The 24,010-nt window shown below is 36.6% G+C and overlaps 2 protein-coding genes across 3 annotated transcripts in view; both read right to left on the reverse strand.

Moving 5' to 3' along the window:
* The window catches only part of LOC112402307 (putative bifunctional UDP-N-acetylglucosamine transferase and deubiquitinase ALG13), a 63,984-nt gene extending 57,379 nt beyond the window's left edge, over positions 1-6,605 (reverse strand). For both annotated transcript variants that reach the window (XM_024749149.1, XM_024749140.1), the window contains exon 1: positions 6,224-6,605. The gene's annotated coding sequence lies outside the window, so the exon portion shown is untranslated. The remainder of the gene's footprint in view (positions 1-6,223) is intronic.
* A 189-nt stretch (positions 6,606-6,794) lies between these two features.
* Positions 6,795-12,162, reverse strand: LOC112402317 (UDP-N-acetylglucosamine transferase subunit ALG13 homolog). The gene is made up of 4 exons (XM_024749163.1): positions 12,027-12,162; positions 11,218-11,380; positions 10,050-10,188; positions 6,795-7,557 (listed from the first exon to the last, which is right to left on the reverse strand). Exons 1-4 carry the CDS (start codon positions 12,105-12,107, stop codon positions 7,443-7,445), a joined length of 498 nt encoding a protein of 165 aa, XP_024604931.1. The 5' UTR covers positions 12,108-12,162; the 3' UTR covers positions 6,795-7,442.
* Between the last annotated feature and the right edge of the window lie 11,848 nt (positions 12,163-24,010).

Raw genomic sequence — 24,010 nt, forward strand, 5'->3', positions numbered from 1 at the left:
GGAATTTTTTTTTTTAACAGCATACGTTGTCTGTGACATATATGGTATAGTTACAAATGTATAATTGTAAATGTATAAAAATGATGCTTCTGAGTTATTTTAATTTCTAAGAGACAATATGGTACCGTGAAAAGAATATTATGAACTTTGCTATGCCACTTTAATCTCTGCATCAGTTTCCTTACCTGTAAAATAAAGGAGATGGGCTGTATGATCTCTAAGCTCTCCTTCCAGTCTAAGGAACTGTGATTCTCTGTGATTCAATGGTGGGTAACAGATTTGCCCTCCCTTTAGATGATCAAATTTGTAATCAACATTAACCATAAAAATAGCTTATAGGGGGATTAACATATCATCCTGGCAAATTGTGAGGCTGAATGGCCCACATAAAAGTGAATGATAAATCTTACCTTATCAAATGAAATAAACAGACCTAGGTTTTTAAAGGTAACAAAATTTGTAACTATATGTGGTGATGGATGTTAACTAAACTTATTGTGGTAACCATTTTTCACTATATACATACATCAAATCATTATGATATACAAGTTAAACAATGTTACATGTCAATTATATCTCAACAAAGCTGAAAAAATTAACAATAGATACATGTATATAAGGACTTGTAACAACCTGCTGAAAAGGCAATTAGTATTTTTTTAAAAACATAATACTAAATCATTTAACTATTTTTAGTACCAAATAACATGGGGGCAATGGGGGCAATTGCTCTGCAACTCTACAGAACCTTTTTAAGGTCTTTCATTACTGAAAAATATAATGGTAAACTGTCTTTTTTTAAAACATGTTTTAACAGCACTCTGAAACTAGAACCTGTCACTTCCTTTCACAGTGAACATTTAAACAGAACTAGCAAAGCAAGGTTAATGAGGAAAAAAAATACAATGGTTCCAAAACAAAATTTGGCCAATACGGCCCTATTCAACCTCCTCAAGGAGACAATAAAGAAAAAGAACTGATTTCCCAGAGCAGTTATCCTTGCTCAGATATGCAAAACAGAAGAAACATTACCAAGAACCATTTGCTTTCATTTCCCTCTCTTCCCTACTTCCACCTGAAGCATTCTAATACAGATTAGAAAAAAAGGAAAACAGTATTCTTTAAAAATATATCATCTTGACACAGAAATACTGAAGGTTGCTTTCTGTTGTTTTTTTTTAAGCTACTTGGACTGTCCAATCTGTCTACAGACAGACAGGGGATTGAAGAAAGGGAGAATAAAGACCAGAACATTCTTTTCTTTGTTTTGATGCACTGAAAAGACTCGGGCACTTAAACCTCTAAGTAAACTTCAATTTTCTAACTACAACCCCAACTAGAGACTGAATATGAATTTAAATATGAAATTCAATGAAGATTTTGCTTTCCGTATCATTTAGGACTATATACTGTGAATTCTAGGAAAATGTCTCTAAGCCTATTCCTACTTCTTAAAACAAAAACTCTAACCAAGAGAAAATGTCTTATTTCAACATTTTTTATTTTCAAACATGCCACACAATTGTTTTTATGTCTTAGAAATCACCTATGAGGAAAGCTAGTTTTACTAATTCACAAATGGAAAAACTGAAATCCAGAAAATTACTTAGGCTGAAAATTTAGGAATGGTTTTCACTCCTAAATTTGGGGAGTGTATTATCCACCCACTTCATACAGTAGTGGAAAAACCACCACCATGTTCTGGACAAAAGGGGAAATGAACAGTAACAAAGATGCAGTATATGGCCTCTCACAAACATCATTCTAACAGTGACTATCAGTTCAGCAAATACTTTAGAAGCACACTTAACAGTAAATGAGTAAATTACAACACTGTATTGCTTTACCAGATAGCCCAATGTAATATATCCTGAAATAATTACTACAAACGAAAATAATTTTCATTTAGTTCCTTTTATCAATTAGAAACAGTACTATACAAGACATTATGGGTTATAGATACTGAGTTAAAGTATTAAGTTAGTGTCAAAATGTGTTGTCTGGCATGTTTTAAACGAAGAGAAAAATTTATAATTTGTGTTGTATTATAAAAACTGGAAATTACTAAACTTAAATGTATTTAATCAGAGGGTTTAATTATAAAGGAGTCTAATAGTTACCATCAAATATTAATGAACAATGACCAAGGAATTACTGAAGTTGGCCTCCGTCTAGGGATTCTTAACCTGGGGCGGCCTCAAGGTACCTGTAAATTCCCTGAAATTCATAGCAAAATATGTATATGTGTGAGTAGAGAGAGAAGCAATAGTTTTAAGTATTTTGAAGGGTTTCATGACCCCAAAAAAGCTTAAGAACTACTGCCTCAGAAAGCAGGACTGTAGCCATCAAAATAAAATCATGACACTGGAATTCCCTGGCAGTCCAGTGGTTAAGACTCCGCACTTCCAACGCAGGGCACACGGGGAGGACATAAAAAAAGGAAAATTCATGACAGAGTGTCAATCATAATAGATAATTTCAGCCAGGATACAGTAAAAATTCATAAAGACAATAAGGATCTAGAAGTGAAATACTGAAATAGATGAGACATGATGGTATAAAAACCCCTCAAAATATTTTTTAAGAATCAATATCAACGTCAAGAAACATGTATTTTACTTTCCCGTTTGAAGCTAGATTGTTTTGCTCACCTTTTATCTAGCCACCAACAAAAATCATAAGAATTCAAAGAACTATACAAGACTGTGCTAGAATATTCATGTAAGGAATTAACCATTTAACAAGGAGTTAAGTGTGATTTGGTGGTTATCCTAAACCTTTCTCCATGTAATCTTTTACTGGAAAACACTATAGCTACTGCTGTTTATAAACCTCTGATTTTTAACACCATGCTTGTCCGAAAATCCCCAACAGGTACCGTTCTTTGACAGACCCTTAAATACCATTAGAACATTACATAGGATCAGCACTACTATGTTTTAGATGCCATTCCTATAAATGCTTGATCCTACAAACTTCACCATATAATGCGATGGTCACATCTTTCTCTTGAACAAGAGACATACTAGATATTTTGAAGTCAAGTCAAAGAGAGTAGGAAATGAATGTGTGCATGACAATGTTTCCTAGACCCAATACCTAACCAAGATGAGAAAAGAATACTAAGTTACAGAAGTGCATTTATCATTTACGGATAGCCAACTGTTTTTCAGGCAGAGGATACATGAATGTATAGTTCCTCCTCAACTACACTTAAGAGTTCCTCCAGAGCAGGAATCATGTCTTGAGTCCTGCTGATATAAAAAGTAGATTCTTATCATGCACTTATGTTTAAAAAAAAAAAACTAAGAGAACAAATAAATGGGCTTGAGCCATTTAGGAAGTAAAGCTGAGAGTACCTGGTGACCAATCATATATAAAGGGTTGGAGCTGTAAGAGTTAAAGCCTGGAAGACTGACTAAATGGTGACACCATTAACAGAGATAAGGATCTCAGAAGGATGAAAAGGAGAAATATGATTTTAGTTTGGGGCATATCAAGTTTAGGGTGCTTAAGAGAATTAACAGAGTGACATGACCTATAAGCAACTGGAAATACCATGCAGAAGCTCAAATCACAGTTGGGGGATGGATAGGGGAGTCAATAGTAGAAACCCTGGGAGTGATGAAAATACCAAGAAAAAATATACAAGGAGGACCGAAAATAGAGCCCCAAACACAAACATTTACAGAGAAAACAAAGGAGCTGGTAAGTAAGTTGCAAACAGGTAACCGACTGGGAGTTTCTCCACAGGGGTTTTATGAGTAGTGATCAGTATGCTTTTAAATAGCAATGTAAAAACTGAAATAGGTTACATACCCATGGCTACCATACAATCTAAATTTTTTGGAATAGTCCCCTGATTTCAAATATACAGTCCTCCTGTCCCCATAAATGATGGAAACATACTGGAATTCAGTGTTCCAATTACAATTCCCAGACCATCTTTTGGATACTTCAGTAGCGTAACTCCTTTTTTTTTTTCCCCCCCGGGTACGCGGGCCTCTCACTGTTGTGGCCTCTCCCGTTGCGGAGCCCAGGCTCCGGACGCACAGGCTCAGCAGCCATGGCTCACGGGCCCAGCCGCTCGGTGGCATGTGGGATCTTCCCGGACTGGGCCACGAACCCTTGTCCCCTGCATCGGCAGGTGGACTCTCAACCACTGCGCCACCAGGGAAGCCCAGTGTCAACTCCTTTTTCACATTATGCTCTGAACTCAGTTTCCTCATCTGCAAAATGCAACAACAGTAACTATTTCATAGAGTTATACTGTAAAGATTGAGTTCATTTGTGTAAAATGTTTCAAACAGTACATGATACACACTAAGCAGGCAAGGGTGTTAACTGTTACTGTTATTTTTCATCCCCACTCCCCCATAAAAATACGGTACTAATTGTTCAGCAGAAAACTGATCACCACACAGCTATCAGGACCACCGTGTCCAAATCTTTCCCAAAAATACAATTTCAAGTAATCTGGACATACATCCCATTTCTCAGACCACATGAAGAATTTTGGTCATCTCTGATAATTTCCTATTTTTAATAAATCACAGGGATTAAGTGCTTATACTGTAATAAAGAACCAAGAAAAATATCTACATTACTGCTAGTCATTCCTGACATCCTTAGTCTTGGAAAATTTCCTCAAATTATCAAAGTGGTATACATTTTTATATTGCCCTTTGTGTCCACATGATTTGCCTTTAAAAGCATACAAAGCAGTGCTCTAATACAGGTTCTTGGTGTCTAGAATCACTTGATAATACTTTTTGAGATGACTACTTTTCAATGTTACAGAACCGTGCATCCAGTTCATCAGTTGTACTATCTTACCTAACACCAAACCCTACTCTTCCCTTCCAAATTATAAGCACGTAGTCATCTAAAATCCTTACTTCCCAAGCATACTATAACTTCACATCACTTTTCACCTACTCCAACATCAATCAACTTTCTATTACCTGTCCACCTTTGCACATACCAATGATGTGAATTTCTCAAAATACTAAACTTTCTCTTTCACTTCCTCATCCCTGGATATCTAAACACCTCTCAACAGAAAACTGCTACATAAACTGCACGCACTTATACACTGATTTCAAACATCTGAAGCCCTGTCAGGTAATGAAACTAAACAAATTTTATTGGGTAAATATTTCAAATAGAATTTTGATTACCATGAATTTTTCCTTAAGGACCAATTAGAAATACCCTTCTAATTGGGCAATTAATTTATCCTAGCCTCTTTCCTCGTCTGTAAAATGAATGGTTTGCACTAGGTATTTTATTTAAAATTCTCTACCAATTCCCAAAATCTACAATTCTTTGTCTTAAAGCCTTTATTTGTTCAATCTAGTATCAATGCTATACCGTGGCATTTTGCTAGATTCCAAAAACTCAGGAATCACCGGTTTCTAAGTCCCAGCTAAGGTTGCAATACACCAAAGGAAAACCCAATTTAGTGAACTGTGAAATTCCTTCTAAAATAATTAAACTTCTGGAAATGAAGAAAATCTCCCTTGGAAGGGATTAAAGTAACTAAAATAAATACTAGGCAAACAAATATAAAGAAACAAAAAGCTTACAACATATATTATGGTATGGTAGAAAGAGCGCAGGACTGGGAGTCAAGAAGTTGCTTCTAGTGGCAGCTCTGCCAAAGGCTGTTATTTTAGACAAGTTTTAACCTCTGGCCTTCTTCCTCATCTGTGAAATGAAGGGATTGGACTACATGATCTTGAGGATTCCTGCCAAATCAAAATGGTTCTAAGATATCCTTTGCTTTTTAAACCCCACAAGTGATATAAAATTTTACAAAGGTATAGTCAAGAGATGTCACTACACACAACTGACAGCACTGGCTTAAGCCTCTGCTAAATGAAATAATGCAATCTGGGTTATGTGCTCTTGTGGGAAAGAAGCAGAGGATTTGGGGCCCTATGCTGCTCTTTAGTTGTCTAATGTTTGAGTAGACCCTTTCATTTGTTTCTGATTCTCTATGGTTAATCCTTCATGACATAAGATAATTAAAGACTGAGTGATCAACATAAATTTTAAGCCACATTTTTTCTCAAACTAGAGAAACATATTTAAAAGAGAGGCCAGAAAAGTGAGATTCTCTCTATGGATTTGAATAGGGCCTTTCCTACAGCATTAGGTTAACATTAATATACAATTATGATTATGGTGCTATGAATTCTCAACTGTGTATATTACTCACTTTTTAGGTTATTCTCAGCAAAATTTAATCCAAGTTGGTATCCTCCTGCTACCCGGAGTACTCCTCAGCCACCACCTTCTACCATTAGTAAGAATTTATTTTAATATTAGCCTAAGTAAAACATAATCAGGAAAATAAATCTACAGAAACATTATATAATGCATCCCAAGTAAAATGTTTAGAATATTCAACATTTTGGGATAATGCAATCAAAAATGAATCTTTATAGTGAATGCTCTACGTTTATGGATGAATTATATCTAAACTTTCTACCAGACAACTATCAATACTTATGGATAATCTAGTTTATTTTATAGATCTTGAAACCACTTACCATAATCAGAATTTCATAAAGTATCTATTTTGAGTTATGTGAATTTTAAAACCATATATTTAGGCCATTACACACATCAGATCATTTATTCATTTGTAAAACTAACTTTATAAGGGCATAAATTCCTCTATGATGCTACAGTAAATGTTTCCACACCACTGTGGGGGGGGTCCTTAAAAAATAACAGCAAGTCCTATCGGCACAAGTGCTTTTTGATTTACTCTTCTCAAACCAGTAAAGCTTTTACATTGGGCAAGTTTATTTTTGTCACTTTCTATTCATATTTTACAGGAAAACAGTGAACACATCCACTCCACTCTATTATTCAGGATAACAGTAGTTTCTCGAAGTACAACAGATCAACTGACTTGATAGTTAATCTTTTTAAGGTAATTATTGAGCTTTTTATTTCACAGAACACAATCCATCATTTTTGTTTTTTTTTTTAAATTTGGTTCCTTGGATTATGAAGCTAAAGATTCTGACTCAAATTTTTTTTACAAGTTTGTTACTGTTTCATTTTTTACTCTAATATCAAATTAACTACATTTGAGGTTTTTGTCAAAGTTTTCATATTTAATTCATTTTTTTCATGATTCCAAATCCATTTGGGATTCTAGAATAAAACGTGTGAATGCTCACTACATATTTCTTTTACTAAAACATGAAGAATAGGGAAAAATCTAATAAATTTGTGAAATTGCAATTAGAATCTGGACCCAAATGCTAACATTCACACCATAAAATTTCCTATACATTCTACAGATGTAGGAGACTTATTAATTTATATTATTCTACAAATATATACTCTATATTTAATTTGATTTAACCACATTCCATAAGTTGAATTTGAGGGGTGTTTTTAAAGCTTTGAGAGTTTAGTGTTTATTTTTGTAATCCAACAACTTTATCCAAAAATGCAGAAAATTTTTCTGGCTGGCCAGGAGGAAAACATTTCAGTGTTGAAAAGTCCATTGACTGTAACAGCCCAGGAAGCATGCTAAAACAAAAGAAGAAAAGTATTAGGTAATATGGGAGAAAATTCCATAATGCAATGCTGCCCACTTGATGACTGAATCTAACTTCCAAGAATATTGTGATGGTTCTCAACCTATATATGTGAATTTCAATGTATTTTAGTATCATAGGTATACACAATAATAATAAAATAATACAAAGCGCATTACACGTCAATAGCAATTCAACAATTTATCTTTTACATCAACTGAAATATTTCAGAAATGTTATTTCATGAAAGATGTGGTCACATGGCTTTGGAACACTTCTCATGACTGGGCAGATATAACTTGAAGCAAACTCAATTTATGAAAACAGAATAAATGAAACCAAAAGTAACAGCTGCAAGACAAGAACAATAAGCTGGGGAGACTACTAGACCATGCATGAAGATCGTGAAATAATTTTTGCTAGTAATTTACTACCATAAATCCATATATAACTAAGCAACATACAATCGCTATGCACGTTGGAAATAAGGTTCAGACCCACAACATAAAACTATTACTTCAGAAATTTAATTAAACCAGCCACTTAAATTAGAACAATCATCCAGCCTACATTTGGGGCAAATAAATGATATACCTAAAATAAAAATACAACCAATTATTGATTCTCCTTATGGCATCCACGTGTGCAACTTTCTTGAAATTAATACAAGAAAAAAAGAATTCTAAAACTGAAAAAAATTAATAAATTGGAGATTTGTACAGCTCCTTTTTCAGCCTGAGTAGAGAGTCAGGATGTGTCTATGAAATCAATGCTTTCCCCTTTTTAATGTACTAACATAAAAATCGAAGCTGATTTAATGTTTAGAATGAAAATACTCATCAAAAGTGTCTGGAAAAATTGACTTGCATAAACCAAGGAAGATGAACATTGATTCCTCTTCAAAAATGGTATTAACCCCTAACAATCTCAACTACCTAAGGACAGATATGCCCATTATCTGAAGCCCACATAATTCTGATTATCTAGCTTCTCCCCGACTCACAATATTTTAAGAATGGCTTCTATATTACAAAGCCACCCTGACATTCCCTCTCCTCCATCATTATAGGGATTAGGACACCAACCATTGCTCCTGGAACAATCAATGAATCTGACTCCTCTCAATGAGAATAGGAAACTGTTTTTGTTCACTGATGATGCCAAGTACCTAGAATAATGCCTGGCACACAGTATGTGCCCAATAAATAATGAATAAACAAGTATTTACTGAGTGCCTAAGACACAGAAGCAGTAAAATTAAAAGAAACGCTTATGTTCTAACCAGTTTTTTCTAAGGTTTATTTTCAAATTAATTTCAATTTATTATAACATAAGAAATATGCATTTTGTAATACTTCTATGAGGTCTTTTCTTTTTAAAACATCAAATTAGGATAGCTTTTGAAGTCCAACAATTGGGAATTACTGACCTGACCCTTTGGCAAGCTTCTAGTGTCTGAAGAAAAATTAATAGAAAACCAGCAATTTTCTTCATCCTTCTATTGTGATGTTGATCAGTTCTTGCTGAATTCTAATATACTTCTAGAAAATAATACTCCTTACCATAAAGCAATTCCTCTGCTTAAAATACTCCCATGGCTTCTTATTAAACACAGAATAAAATCAGAACTCTTCTGTGAACTATCCCCACCCAGCTTCATCTTCATACTACATTCTCTCCCTTGCTTACTGTACTCCTGCCACACTAACCCTCTGTTCCTCAAACACACCAAACTCCAAGCTCATTCCCAACTTAGGGCCTTTGCAATTGCTGCTGTTCCTTCTGCCTCTAGAGCTTCACATGACTGGCTCTTCCTGGTTATTCAGGTCTCAGCTCAAATGTCATATACCCAGTTATGCCTTCCCCGACGATTCTAATTAGTCTTCACCCCAGCTATCACATCACCCTGTCCTATTTTCTTCATAACACATTTCACCATATGAAATTATCTCGACTGCTTATTTATGAACCGTTTACTGTCTATCTCCCACCACTAGAACATAAGCACCATGAAAGCAGGGACTTTACGTCATGTTTAGCACTGTTATCCAAAGCACCAAAAACAATGCCTGCCATGTATTAGATATAGTTGAATGAATGAATAAATTTAATTTAGGGATTCCAGTGGATTTACTGAAGGCAAAACCTTAATTAAAAATAAGCAAATGCCTTCCTTAAATAATGAAAAATAATGAACACAAAAGTTTATATTCTCAGAGACCTGCACACCCAGATGAATACACACAGATACGTGCACACACACACATTCAGATATTCACATGCAATGAAATAAGCATAGATACTGAAAGAAATACGACACAGATATCACAAAGTAGAAGACAAATGAGCAGGTTTTACAGTGAGAAAATCAAAATGTTTGCTAAGTGGGAGAAGGTAAGAGATCAAAGATACAGGCGGGTTAGGCAGGTGGGTAAGAATAGCTAGGAAGGAATTAAGAGGTCAAATAGTCAGTCTCTAGTATACCTGCAGGTACAGTAAAAGAGATGCCCGTCTTTGTGTAGCTGCTTTGCCAATTCCAGCTGATGATTGTTCATCAACTTTTCATTTATAACCACTATGAGTGGCTTTCTTTCTTCCAGAGTCTCCAAACAGCTTCCTGCACCTACAAAAATATACCAAATTTGTTAACACAGTTTAAAAGAAAGTTACAGTGATTCACCAGGCCTCGTAACTAGAACTCAAAAGATGAAAAGTGTAGTTGGCAACACTACAAATCAAGCCTTTTCATTACACATCCAAAACGACAAAAACCAGTTATGAGTGGTCTCTAGTGTTACAAACCTGACTTGAAAAACACATTCTTTATCACTGCCAACAATATCAGTGCTTTGCAACTTGCCCTCCAGTAGTATGCCCTGGGCATGGGCCTTGAATCCAAATAAGATTCAGGTTCAACAGACTGTACATGAAGCCATACTGCACTTCTATTCAAACACAAGTAAAAAAGCAAGCCTTCAGTAGTGACAAGCACCAATAAAGGAAAACTTTGACCACTCCTTATGAGTCTGCTTGTCAAGAGTCAAGGATAAATCTCCACAAACATGCATATATACAATATTTGGGTCAATTCAACTTTTAACTCTAAACTCATTTAGATAGTTTAAATGGGAGCGAGGAGACTGCTAAGTGAGCAGACAAATCCTTTTTGGGTAGACGATACCAGCACCAGACTGTTATCTGTCTGCCGCTTACTGACTGGACAAATTACTTAACCTTTTAATAGAAATGTAAAAAATCTTCCAAAGCCAAATTCTCAATGACCAATCCGACCAATTAGCTGGCTGAACGTTCCTGCAGACCTAAGCCCAGATACTAATTCCCACTGACAACTCTTGACACGTCATTGGATAACTTATTTTGCCTGTGTTTAGGGTTTCCGTAAACACTAAAGTTTACAGTTCTGTAAACTGTAAAGCTGGCCTTCAGTGACTGATTTCCCATTTTTCTATCACCCAGAATTATAAATTCTCTCCAATAATGTTCCCGACTGCTATATTGCAATCAGTATTTTATTCAAAATGGCTACCGGTGAGTTACCCTAGTGATTTTATTTTACATCAGAAAGGTTCGAGTTTCTGTTCTTATTTGTTGTCTATCAAAAACCAAACCGAACAGTTCTACGGCACTTTACCGGCGTGACTAATAACAAGATCTGCTTTCTGAAGGTCTTCTTTCAATGAATCCTTGTATCTGTAAACATCCAGAATAAATGACTCCGTGCTGAATGGTTCAGGTACCACCTTTCCTCTACCTATTTGTAGGACAAGTCGGTTGTAACCGAGGCTCTGGATTATCTGAAACGGGAAAAAAGAAAAAGCGGGCCTTTTAAACAGGCTACTGTAAAAACAGTAATATCGACAACAAACCACCCAATCGGAGCACGAGCTGCCGAATAAATAGTCGAACTGGAGCCCGTTAGTTTTTCAAATGGCTCCTTTCCCCCCCCCGTCCCAGGCCTCGACTTGGCACCTCACTAGCCCTAAGGGATCTAAACGCCCCAGCTCATCCCGTCGTGACAGAAATGGCCCAGCAAGAACTTGGAGACCAACGCAAAGACTCTGAAAAAGGCGTCGCAAACTAGGGAGGGAGAGCAAGGAACAGCGTCGCCGTAGCACACGGCTGGGGCTGCGCGAACCACGAGCCCTAAGGAGAGAGGACGGGGAGGAGCGGCCCGGCAAGACCGTAGGGAACAGGAAGAGGCGGAAGACCTTAAGCACCGGGGGAGCTGGAGAAAGGCCCAGTCAGGCGCGGAGAGGAGCCGGCTGATGGGCGGCGGCACCAGAGATTGAGCTGCCAGGGATTCTTCCCGAGTGCAACAGTCAGGCAAGGTTACCGAGGTTAGCGGTCAGGCTGGTGGCGGCGAGCGGCGAGCTCAGCGCGGGGAGCCCAGCCGCCGCTCGCCCGCCTCCCGCTCGCCTCCCGCTCGCCTTCCCCACTCACTTGCAAACTGTCGGGCGCCGACACACATGCAATAAGGTCGTCAAAGCTGGTGGTCCCTACAGTAACAAACACGCACTTCATCGCGCGTGACCCACAACCACGAATATCAAGGCCCGGACGTGACGTAGCAGACACCACGTGGACGCCGCAACCGCGCTAGGTGCGGGAGGCGGAAGTCGGGCGTGGCCGCCAGGGGGCAGCAGCCACCTGAACTGTGTTGCCGGGGATGAGTTGGGAGCAAAGAATGCTCCTGGCCTATGTGCGGGGCACTGTTGTAAGCCCTTTGCGTGTAGAAGCTCATGGGACCCTCACAGTTAAGAAGGTGGGCAATTGACAAATTTATTTTTTTCAAAAGTGGGGTTTAAAAAATAATCATGAAGCCTCACACCCTTGTGTTTGCATCCTTGCTCGGGTACCACAGCTCTTTTAATGATATAGAAGTTTGGGATTCTTTAGCCAAGATACATTTGAGAGATGGTTTTACTTCAAGTCTGTTGAGGGCATCTGAAAAAAAAGTGCCTTTTAAAAATCGCTCATTAGCCTGGGCTCTTCTTCCAACTGTGGTTCTCAAGAAACCAGAGCCCTACAGAGTCTTGGAAGCTGCAGAGAAACAGTAAGCTCCATTAGCAAGCATTGTGTGTAAAATAGAGGCTTTTTTTAAACATCTTTATTGGAGTATAATTGCTTTACAATGGTGTGTCAGCCTCAGCCTTACAACAAAATAAATCAGTTATACATATGTTCCCATACCTCTTCCCTCCTGCGTCTCCCTCCCTCCCACCCTCCCTATCCCACCCCTCTAGGTGGTCACAAAGCCCCGAGCTGATCTCCCTGTGCTATGTGGCTGCTTCCCACTAGCTATTGATTTTACGTTTGGTAGTGTATATATGTCCATGCCACTCTCTCACTTTGTCACAGCTTACCCTTCTTCTCCCCACATCCTCAAGTCCATTCTCTAAGAAAAAAAAAAAAAGAGGCTTTAAGGCCTGAAGCCTACTCTCTGTCATTGAACCCATCCATTGAACCATTTAAAACGTAGAATTACCATAAATTTAAATTATAATAAAATGTAAAATTATACATTAGCATGAATAAATACCACATATATATTATACTTAGGCAATCAGGTACGGGAGAGGCGATTTCTCAAGACTCCTCTTCTTTGTCCTACCACCATTACTAAGATCATTGCCTGCTTTATCTCATTCTAATGTTTTCTGTATTTCCTACTTAAAATTTCAGTTTAGCTAATATGGATGTTTTGCTCTGCCTGGTTAAATACAGAAGGGAAGGTATGAGAAGAAACTCTTAACACGAGAAGGATTAGAGGTGAATTAAGCCTAGAACATGGGCTAAAAAAACCTATTAAGCCTATTTCTAACAAGACTGTTTCTCTAAATCTTGTAGCTTGAGTACATGTCTTTTTGAGGGGTGGTATGCTCTACCCCTTTCTTGATACCAAATTTCATGAATTAATAAAACTAGTTTCATAATAACAATAAATGTAGAAAGATCATGGTTAAATAATAAAATATAAGCATATTTTCTGCCCAATAAGAGGAATAAAGTATGAATATTTATTGGAATATAAAGACAAAAAATATTCCAAAATATTCTGTAATTCAGAAAGATCTTGTGTCTATGATATCTTTTCCTATATCTGGAAGATATAAATTAAAGGAGCACTGTTCTGATGAGCTCATAGAGAGAATAAGCACATACAGAAATTGAATAGTCTTAAATTTCCAGAAAATAAGAAAATTGAATATCTAATGAAACTGAGCCCCGCTAAAACAGTTTCCTTACCGAGTTAATGATTAATCTCTCTATTCAAAACTTTTTTCCCTTTCTTGTGCCCTCTGACCTCAATCCTATGCTAACTGAACACTAACCAACCAGAGTCAGGTGACTAAAATTGCTGTTGTTGTAGATATCATCATTACCTTAAAAACTCAGGCTGTTTCTCCAGGGTAAGATAAGCTCACAGACCCCTGAGCCATGGACCACATGGCCAGAGAATCCTAAACCAGAGACATCTTGACTCATGAAATCATGCTTAAGAAATGTCACAGAAATATCACAAGACAATGATTAATTCCAGTTTCTTTGTTCTTCCCCTTCAAAACATCTCCAACTCAGAGACCAAGATGGAGTGAATCTGAGACTTGTATCCCACTCCCTTGCTCTGTGCCCTGCAAATAAACCCTTACTTTGCTGCAAACTCCCACTGTCAGAGTTTGGCTTTCTGTGGCATGGGCACACAAGCCCTTGCTTGGTTACATTAATACTTTAAATGTTCTAGACTTTACTAAAACATCTTCTTGCAGAAATTGATCCAGAAACGATTTAAGAACCCAAGATTACATAATTGATACAAAATTTTGGTAATTAAGTCTTTTCTCTGTTTTGTCAGTGTTAAGTATGCATTTTATTTTACTTGGGTGTGTTTTCCCTAAACTTAAACAGGCTTACTTATCAAATAAGTTAACATTATTTCTAAAAATGTTTATGATTATGAAAAATGTAAATTTCTTTTCAACTACATTAAATCAGCATTCTGACAAACTTTATTTCAATAGTAACTATGTTTCCTGGTATGCCAGCTTGAAGATAATTTCCAGGATCTTTAAGCACCTTTTAAAAAAGTGTGTACTGGGCTTATTGGTGGCGCAGTGGTTGGGAGTCCGCCTGCGGGTGCAGGGGACACGGATTCGTGCCCTGGTGCGGAAGGATCCCACGTGCCCAGCCGCTCGGAATCCCACGTGCCGCGGAGCGGCTGGGCCCGTGAGCCATGGCCGCTGGGCCTGCGCGTCCGGAGCCTGTGCTCCGCAACGAGGGAGGCCGCAGTAGTGAGAGGGCCGCGTACCGCAAAAAAAAAAAAAAAAAAAAAAAAAAAAAAATGTTTAGAGTACTGGGTCAGTTTAGATGGGGTTGTTTCCTTTATTTAGTAATTAATGCTTACACCTACGATTTGAAAGATTATTCTTTACCTTACATGTAATCTGCCTAAATAGCAAAGATTCTGTGTCTTACAAGAATAATCTTCTATCACTTAAGTTGTCTTTTTGTGTCCCTGATTATTTAAGGGGAAAATACCCATAGAACGCAACTCTTCACTTACATTGTGTTACAGTGTGTAACATTGTGTTACAGTGTGTAACATTGTGTTACATTGTATTTTTTTAATGCATTATTTGTACTTGGATTAAATAGGAAGGGAAGCATTGTTTCTCAGTCACTCATGATCCTACCTAATCAAGTGACCAGATCTCCTCTGACAACCCTTAATTTTGTCTTCCCAAAATCAGTTCCTAAATTTAGGACACATAAAATAAAATTTTCAGAATATATTACATACATAAAACTAAAACCTTTATGTGTAAAACCTCTAAGACTTCTCAGAGGGCCTTTGGAATCACAAAGATTTGCACTGCCACTTTACAAAAAAAGATACTGGAAATAATTAGGTTTGTTTAATTTGTTACTATAGTAAAGTTGCATGGGAAAAGTTGTCAGATCAGAAGGGACATTCAGCCTTTCCTAAATTACGTTTGTTTGGTAAAATATTAGTATAAAAATTTCAGAAATTGCATGCTTTACGGGAAGTCCCCAGCAATTTGTCAGTGCCCTCCATGATGGATGTGCCCTCCATGATACTGTTTTACCTTCAGGAATAACCCTCATCAAAACTCCTATGAAATAGTTACATACTGGACTCCAATACGGCTCCTCTATTTTGATAGAATTGGCAATAGAAATAAATTAACCACAGCCATTAAATCTCTTAATGTTCTTGTTTTACTCTAAAGCTTACCCGAAGATTCTACTACAGGCTAGAATTTGTATCTTCAACAAAGAAGAACAATCTCAGAGCCTCATGGAAAAGGACTGTACCAGGTACTTCACATGATTGCCACTTCAAAGAATAGACTTCTGAGTTGACATCACTTAGATAACTTTCAGACGGCACCAGTGGACTGAGGCAAGATTTCCAGGACTCTTTCTAATCCAATGAAAGGCTCAGAACACTACAGAGTCAGATAACCAGGAAGGATGTACTAGGCAATGCCCAGCCTTCTGTAAGCTACCCAGTAATCCTTTTCTTCCCCCCCCCTTTCAAAATCTTTCAGTTTTTCATGACATATGAAACCCAGGTTTTCTGACATGCATTTTAGAAGAAATATCATATATACTTGCCCAATAAAATAAACACGGAGCTATTGCTGAGAATCTAAAGTAAATATGGAAAATAAAGTAGCATTAGTTATCCTTATGATTAGGGTGGTTTCATATTGGTTTTATATAAATGAGGATCTATTTTATTTTTTAAATAATTCAGAATGAAATTGTGATGAATGTTTGCCATATTAATTTATTCATATTCTTTTTATATTTTTCTGTTTCTGCTCTTGCTGTTTCCTCTCCCTCCCCATCAATATGGTTAGCTAATCCTTCAAGATTCAGCAGAGGTGCAAGTTCCTCCAGGAAGCCCTTCTCTGACCCTTGTAAGGTATGTGCATTATGTGCAAATATTGTTCTTTGCCTACCTCTGTCATAATTCTTGATGTTTAAATTACCTGTATACTTTTTTCTTCCTCTGGAACGTAAAATCCTGAAAGAGTGGAGACCGTGTCTAAGTCATCTCTGAATTCCCAGAATTTAGTGCTGTCCCTGGAACCTAGGGACATAAAATAAATGTTTATTGAACTAAAAAAGAGTTACATTATTAGGTACCATGCTAGGCCCTGTGGGGAATATGACAATAAATAAAACATAGTGCCTTTTCTATCTCAAGAATATATGGTTTTGTTCATAGGCTGATCAAAGTTTTGTGGACTTATTTTTTTAAATTAATTTTATTTATTTATTTATTTATTTTTGGCTGTGTTGGGTCTTCATTGTTGCGCACGGGCTTTCTCTAGTTGCAGTGAGCGGGGGCTACTCTTCGTTGCAGTGCACGGGCTTCTCATTGCAGTGGCTTCTCTTGTTGTGGATCACGGGCTCTAAGTGTGCGGGCTTTAGTAGTTGTGGCATGCGGGCTCAGTAGTTGTGGCTCACAGGCTCTAGAGCGCAGGCTTAGTAGTTGTGGCGCATGGGCTTAGTTGCTTCGCGACATGTGGGATCTTCCTGGACCAGGGATCGAACCCGTGTCCCCTGCATTGGCAGGTGGATTCTTAACCACTGCACCACGAGGGAGGTCCTGTGAACTTTTAGAATTAAGAAACCATGGAATTCATTGGTTTTATTTTATGGACAGGAAACAGAGATTCAAATAGATTGTGATTTTTTTCCCAAGATAATAATAGCAGAGGGTTGAATCCAACCCTCCAGATGCTTGTCAAGGCATATACTATGCTGACTTATCCTTTAATGATGAGCCTACAGTATTGGTATCTATATTATAGTATAAAGTAATAACAGCAATATGACTTTTAAAGTCTGAAAAACCAGAAATGTTTCTTCTTAATCTTTTAAACACAGCACGTTATAGAATCCTTGAGCTGCCTAACTATTGTGTTTAGATTTATTTCTTTAATTTTTCATCATTCATCAAAAGTTTCTATATATCCTTTATTATTAAAGTAAATGTCTTTTATCAAAGCTGAGAAGTTGCATATTATAAAACATTTGTTTTTAATCTCGGCTTTGTGGATCCATTGTGTTCTTGAAGAGTTGCCAGAACTTGACTCTCCCTTTCCTCCTCCCCCTTCCAAATATTATTGATGGTAATTGTCTTACTGTTAGGGACACAAAAATAATTATTTCTTGCCTACACTGGACAAATCAAAATTTTACTATAATAGAGTCAATTTTTGGAGAACCATAAAGAAAATTGTTTAATTTTAAAGAGCTAGCAGAATATGCTACTGCAAAGTATGGCACTTTGAAATAAGAATTATTTTGAGCTGAAAGCAATTGAGAAGAAGCAGATACAAGAAAAACTCTCTGCCCTACCCTTATTTGCCTAAAAGTAGTAGTTGTAAGGGTATGTACCTCCCCTCTGTACCAGGAAGGACAGAAGTTAACCACCAGAGACAGCTCTAGACCCTTACAGCCTGGAATCAGCATCAGAGGAACCTACATAACAAACTTTACTAACTAGCTCTTATGATCCGTTAGTTCCCCCATATATTTACCTTCTCCCAATTTGCCACCCCAAAAACTCAAAGTCCATTTCCTTTGTCTTGTCAGCCCTCTAAGACTTTTTTGTTATTTTCAGCTGCTGCATTAGGTCAAGCTCTAACCACCCCTTTCAGTTACTCATCATTGAGTGCATGTAGCTATGCCTGATGCACATGTTAGTAAACTTCTGTTTGTTGTTCTCTTGTTAATCTGTCTTTTGTCAGTCCAATTTACAAGGCCCCACCTGGGGAAGGGTAGAGGGACAAAAAAGATTTTTTTTCCTCCTCTACAGTTTACTAATAGATATTTTTCTTTCAACCATGTTTAAAAGATTCCAACTAGGTTTCCTAGTTTCTTCAAGATCCTAGTGAGTAGAATGAAATAATTCATTTACCCAAGAGTGTGCAAGAGAGCTGATAAAATCAAGATTCAAAAGGATACCTAAAAAAAGATATGAAAGAAAATATGAAGAAGCAGAAACAATGAGTTCAAATAAATCAGATCAGGGTCTTTGGCTTAGGTTAAAAAAACACAAGTGTAAAATTGAGGTTTTAATGAATTGTAATGAATGAGAGTTGGCTGTACCACTACTTGAGTTATCACAGGCAGGGAAAAAAGCTAATTTTTATTGAACTCTCCTAATGTGACAAGCAATGTGGTAGACAAATTACATGTCTGATCTCTTTTTATCAGACTGAAATTGAAAGATTTTTACAAATCCTATCTGTACATGAAATTGCTGCTTATAAAAAATTATACTACAAATCATATCAAAACTACAATATTACTTAAATAATTAAAATGAACCTTTGTGATTTTTACCTCACATTCCTTCCTAGGCTACAAAGACAAAGATCAAAGACCATGAAATGCTCTTTTAAGTCACCTAAATGAAGCATTTAATTCTATTATTTTGACTATAAGACTAAGTTATACATCTTATTACCAAGTATTTTTGGAAGAAGGAAAAGACATTTATGTGATCCTAATTATATGAGTATATGCCTCCTGTATGGATCAGTGATGTTAATTAAGCCCCTGTTTCGTAAACTTATCATAATCAGCTTAACTACAAATGATAAAATGTTTGATTAAAGGAGACTGTACTGAATGAAACATAATACCAGACATTGTTTAGAATCCATTATATGATAGAGGGCTAGTACTCAGATGAGACAAAAGATATTAAGACTTGGATGTTTTTCAAGAACTCAAGTTTTCAAAAAGGTCTGAGTTGTTTTATTTTGTTTTTACTTAATTCTCTATCTAATTTTTGCTAACTTATAGCAAAAACTACAGAATATAACATTCCATTCTTTATAAATATCAGAGGTATGGACAGATCACTTAATAAAAACAAATTAATTCAAAAATATTCATTGAGCACTTACTATGTACAAGTCCCTCTGCTACACACAGACTAGACAGCTTAGAATCTAATGAAAACACACAAGCCTGCAAATATGTTGTGATAAAGTGCAATAAAAAACTGAGCAATGCAAGAGAGAATAACAGGAGGGGTGGGGTGGCGTGAGAACTGACTTTAGATTCAATGGTCAAAGAAAGCTTCTCTGGGGAAGTGACATTTAAGCTGAGGCTTGAAAGATAAGGAGCCAACCAGGAGAAGACTGAGGGAATAGCCTTCCAAGCAAAGTGAATAGACTGGACAGGTCATCAGGAAAGGTGCTTTTCTTGTTTGAAAAGAGAAATGAAAAATGACAGTGTAGGTAGAGCATAATAGGCAAAGGAATCGGTGGCATGCAATGAGATTAGAGAGTTAAACAAGCCCTATAGGTCATAGCAACGATTTTTATTTGTATCCCTCAAGAATTGAGTAAGTGCAAATGTGCCAATATATGTAAGAGGATTTTTACCTATCATAAAAACTGTGCTTTCTAGATTAGAATATGCCCACAATGCATCTTAGATGAATTAAGCTAAGCATAAAAATGTATTGTTCATGGGAATAACTCACTTTTAAAGTAAAATTTTAATTTTATTAAATTGATACCATGTACATAGTTTTTTTTTTAAATAGTACAGTAAAAAACAATAGTTCTCTGTCCTATCCCTCTCCGTTCCTGATTCTCACTCCAAAGGACAATAACTTTAAACAATTTTAGCTATTCCCTATAATATTTACTACCATGTTTCTGTGTATCGATAACATGCTTATATTGCTATGTCAACTGAAAAAAAACCACACAACCTGAAAGTTGCAAGTTATGTTTTATTCTGGGATGTTATTGAGGACTATAGCCTGGGAAACAACCTCTCAGATAGCTCTGAGGAACTGTTCCAAAGAGGTAAGGGAGGAGCCAGGATATATAGCAGTTTTTGCTAAAAGCAAAAAAACATGTAGTTGAATATCAAAAGTTACTGATAATCACAAAAAAACAGACATCTCAAGGTAATGAATTTAGTGCTTTTCTATGTATGGGAAGATGCAAGAGTCTGGGCTCATCAAAATTATTCCTTTGATATGCATCTTAACTATTCGGGGCCAGTATCCTGCTTTTCTCCATTCTCAGTTCCCCTCAGGGTGCACCGTTGGGGGGGCTGCAGTGGCTGATGGTTTGATGGCTGCAACACCCTTTGTTTACTGAAATGGCAGGCAACATTCATTTTCCACAGCTATTTCTTGATTTTTCAGCTTTTTAGATAATATCTATTGACTTTCTATTATGAAAGGTGGCAATTTGACTCTCTTATGTACCCATAAACACATACTTCCCTTCCTCCCCAAATTTTTGGTAAAATCAATATTCAGTGATTATATTACTATGACTTTGTAAACATTATTCAGAGTTTAACCATGTATTGAATTTGTTATTACATTTCCTATCCTATAAAAATTTTGTTCTGCTACATTTTATTTAATTTTTATTTGCTTAGGATTCTTTTTTCTGAATCTATCACTTACTCATACCCAAACAGGTCTTCCCAAGAAATCCATACAGCTCCTCTCTGTATGTTCAAATACATCAGGGTAACTATAACTTTCATTTTTTTAAATTAAAGATGTCTGTGATAGGGATTTTTATCCTGTTTCAGTTTGAGCTGGTTTATCTTTCCGAATAGCTGTCTTCCTAGGGTATCCTCTCACTGTTATCTTGAAAATTCCTTTTGCCTTTCTCTTGTATTGGATCCCATTTTCTATACCTTATGTTCCCCTCACTTTTCCTTTAACTTCCTCATTTTGGTGGACAAATATCCTCCAATAACTTCCTGAGAAAGATGATAAATTTTTTCGAGATTTTTGCATGTCTGAAAACACCTTGTTCTAATCTCTCATCCAGTTGTTAGAGTGATATAGAATTCTAGGTTGGTTTGTTAGTTTCCTATTGCTGCTGTAATGAATTACCCCAAACTTAGTGGCTCAAAGCAACAAAAATTTATTCTATTTTGACCAGAAATCTGAATTCATTTTCAATAGGCTAAAGTCAAGGTGTTAGCAAGGCTGTTTCCTTCTAGAGGCCCTAAAGGAGAATCCTTTTCCTTCCTTTTTCCAGTTTCTACAGGCCACCTGCATTCCTTGGCTCATGGCTCCTGCCTGTATCTTCAAAACATATCAATCACTCCAACCCATGCTTCAGTTTACACATCTCCTTTTTTTACTTTGATTTTCTTGCCTCCCTGTTATGAGAATTCTTTTAATTACATTGGTCCTACCCAGAAGATCCAGGATAATCACCCATCTCAAGATCCTTAACTTAATCACATCTGCAAAATCCCTTTATCCCTTTTACCATGTAAGGTAACATATCCACAGGTCCAGGGATTATGACAAGGACATCTTTGGAGGGAGGCATTATTCATCCTATCACAGTTGGAAATGATTTTTCCCTAAAAACTTGTCTTCTTAATTTTAGGGATACAGTTTAGAAGTTTGTTCCTAATATTATTTGTGATACTTTGTATATGACCTGTTTTTTTCTCTCAGGAAGCTTCTAAAATCTTTTGTTTATTCTATCTTCTGAAATTTCACTATGATGTATGTTACTGAGAATTATTTTCTCATTCACTGTTCTGGATACATGATAGACCTTTGTAATCTGTATATTCATGTCCTGCAGTGCTAGGAATTTTCCTTGTGTTATTTCTTTAGTAATTTCCTTCCTTCTGCTTTTTCTGTCCTCTCTTTCTGGAACTTCTTTTGGTCCAATTTGGCCCTCCAGTACTGAATCCTTGAACTTTCTCATCTTTCCTCTATTTTCCATTTCTTTTTCTTTTTGTTCTACTTTCTAGGAGAGCTCATCAATTGAAAATTTTTAATCTTCTATTGATTTTTAAGATTACCACTATATTTCGAATTCCTAAGAGCTCTTTCTCATTCATTGAAAGTTCCATTTTTACAGAACATTGTTCTTGTATCTTGAATTTAGTATCACCTCATTTCTCTGAAGATGTTATTATAGTTTTGTTTCTTTTCTCTTTGACTTTTGTTGCTGCTGCTGTTGTTGTTTTGATCTCTGTCTTTCACTTTAGAAAATTTACTCAAATATCTAGGGATTTGGTCAGCCATAAATATTTAAGACTGAGGCACAAAAAAGAAGTTCTGTCTCCATTGTTGTGACTTATGGATTGTTGAGCTTCACTGGGGAGTAACTGGAAAGAAATTCAATCTTTTTAATGGGAGACCCCAAATATCAGTGTCTGTAGGGCTTTACACTTGTGTTGGTCAGCTTCTACAGAATCCTCCAGTCTGCTCAGCTGAAAATATCTTAGAAATCAACCAGCAGAAAGGTGACAGAGGGCAGTCTTACTATTTAGTAAATAGAGATTCAATCCCCATTTTCACTAAAGTTCACAATTCGGCCCTCAGCTATGCCTATTGTTTCCAACACTAGAGCTTCTTTTCTGGAAAGATGTTTTAATTACCGTAGAAAATAAAACTTGAATTTTTCTTTTAACTGAAATCATTGTTTTTCTTTCAACTAAGTCAACAAGCTTCTTCAACAGCAAGAAGCACCCATTGACCCTCCAAGCAGTGAAATAGAATGCTGTATTAAAACTTGAATCTTGTTTGAATGGATAAGGAGCTTTCGGGATGCAATTTTTCCTTATACATACTTTCAATCAATCCTCCTCTTTTCAGCTCTCCCTTCAACCTGTATCTCAGAGATATCGAGTAACTTTAAAAACAACTCATCACCACCAGCCTTAGGTTTCAGCTCTTTCCAGTTTGTTAAGTAAGCTTAACATTCATCTCATCTATTGCTTTCCAGCTTCTAAAGTTTTGTCAACTTTGCTTGTCTGCTGTTGTCTTCTCTCCTGTTCTCTTTGTCCTTCTCTATTTATACCTTTTTTTAAAAATTCCTTTACTGTCATTTTAGTGGAGCTTCATGCATGCGCAGAGATGAATGCATGTTTCTAATCTGCCTTGTTTAACTGGAAGTCTTATAGCACACTCTATATGGAGAAATAATGCAGTCCAAACTAATAACATTAAAGGTGGAAGACTAAGAAGCCCACTTGCAAAAAGAAAATCTGTTTCTAAGAAACGTGAAATAAGTAGTTCTATAATGTATAAGCCATATATATGACTATTCACTGTACTGTAAAAGATCTGCTGCTACAGAAAACTGAGTTATATCAACTTTCAAATACTTAAAATTATAGGTAATTTAACTGGATACACAAACATAAGATATACGGGCTTGTCTAGTGTTTTTGGATACAGAATGCATTTTTATGAAAAATTGCCTCTAGACATTAATTGCCCTCATTGGGGAACCTTAAGAAGTATGCCATTTAGTGCCTAGTTGGAAAGACTCCTGGTTGGAGAGATGGAGCTGGGAATTTAATGTAGATTTCATGAAATGAGTGAATTCCAGACACTATTTTAAAAATATTATTCA

Source organism: Neophocaena asiaeorientalis, unplaced genomic scaffold (assembly GCF_003031525.2).
Source record: "Neophocaena asiaeorientalis asiaeorientalis breed wild unplaced genomic scaffold, Neophocaena_asiaeorientalis_V1.1 scaffold604, whole genome shotgun sequence".
In the NCBI taxonomy this organism is placed as follows: domain Eukaryota; kingdom Metazoa; phylum Chordata; class Mammalia; order Artiodactyla; family Phocoenidae; genus Neophocaena; species Neophocaena asiaeorientalis.

Bases quoted from the DNA above. Each gene is read 5' to 3' on its own strand.
- LOC112402317 (XM_024749163.1), bottom strand. From the start codon at position 12,107: ATGAAGTGCGTGTTTGTTACTGTAGGGACCACCAGCTTTGACGACCTT. The intron at 11,381-12,026 runs GTGAGTGGGGAA...TTCCCGTTTCAG, and splicing joins CGGCGCCCGACAGTTTGCAA to ATAATCCAGAGCCTCGGTTA. The intron at 10,189-11,217 runs GTAAAGTGCCGT...ATATTTTTGTAG, and splicing joins TCTTGTTATTAGTCACGCCG to GTGCAGGAAGCTGTTTGGAG.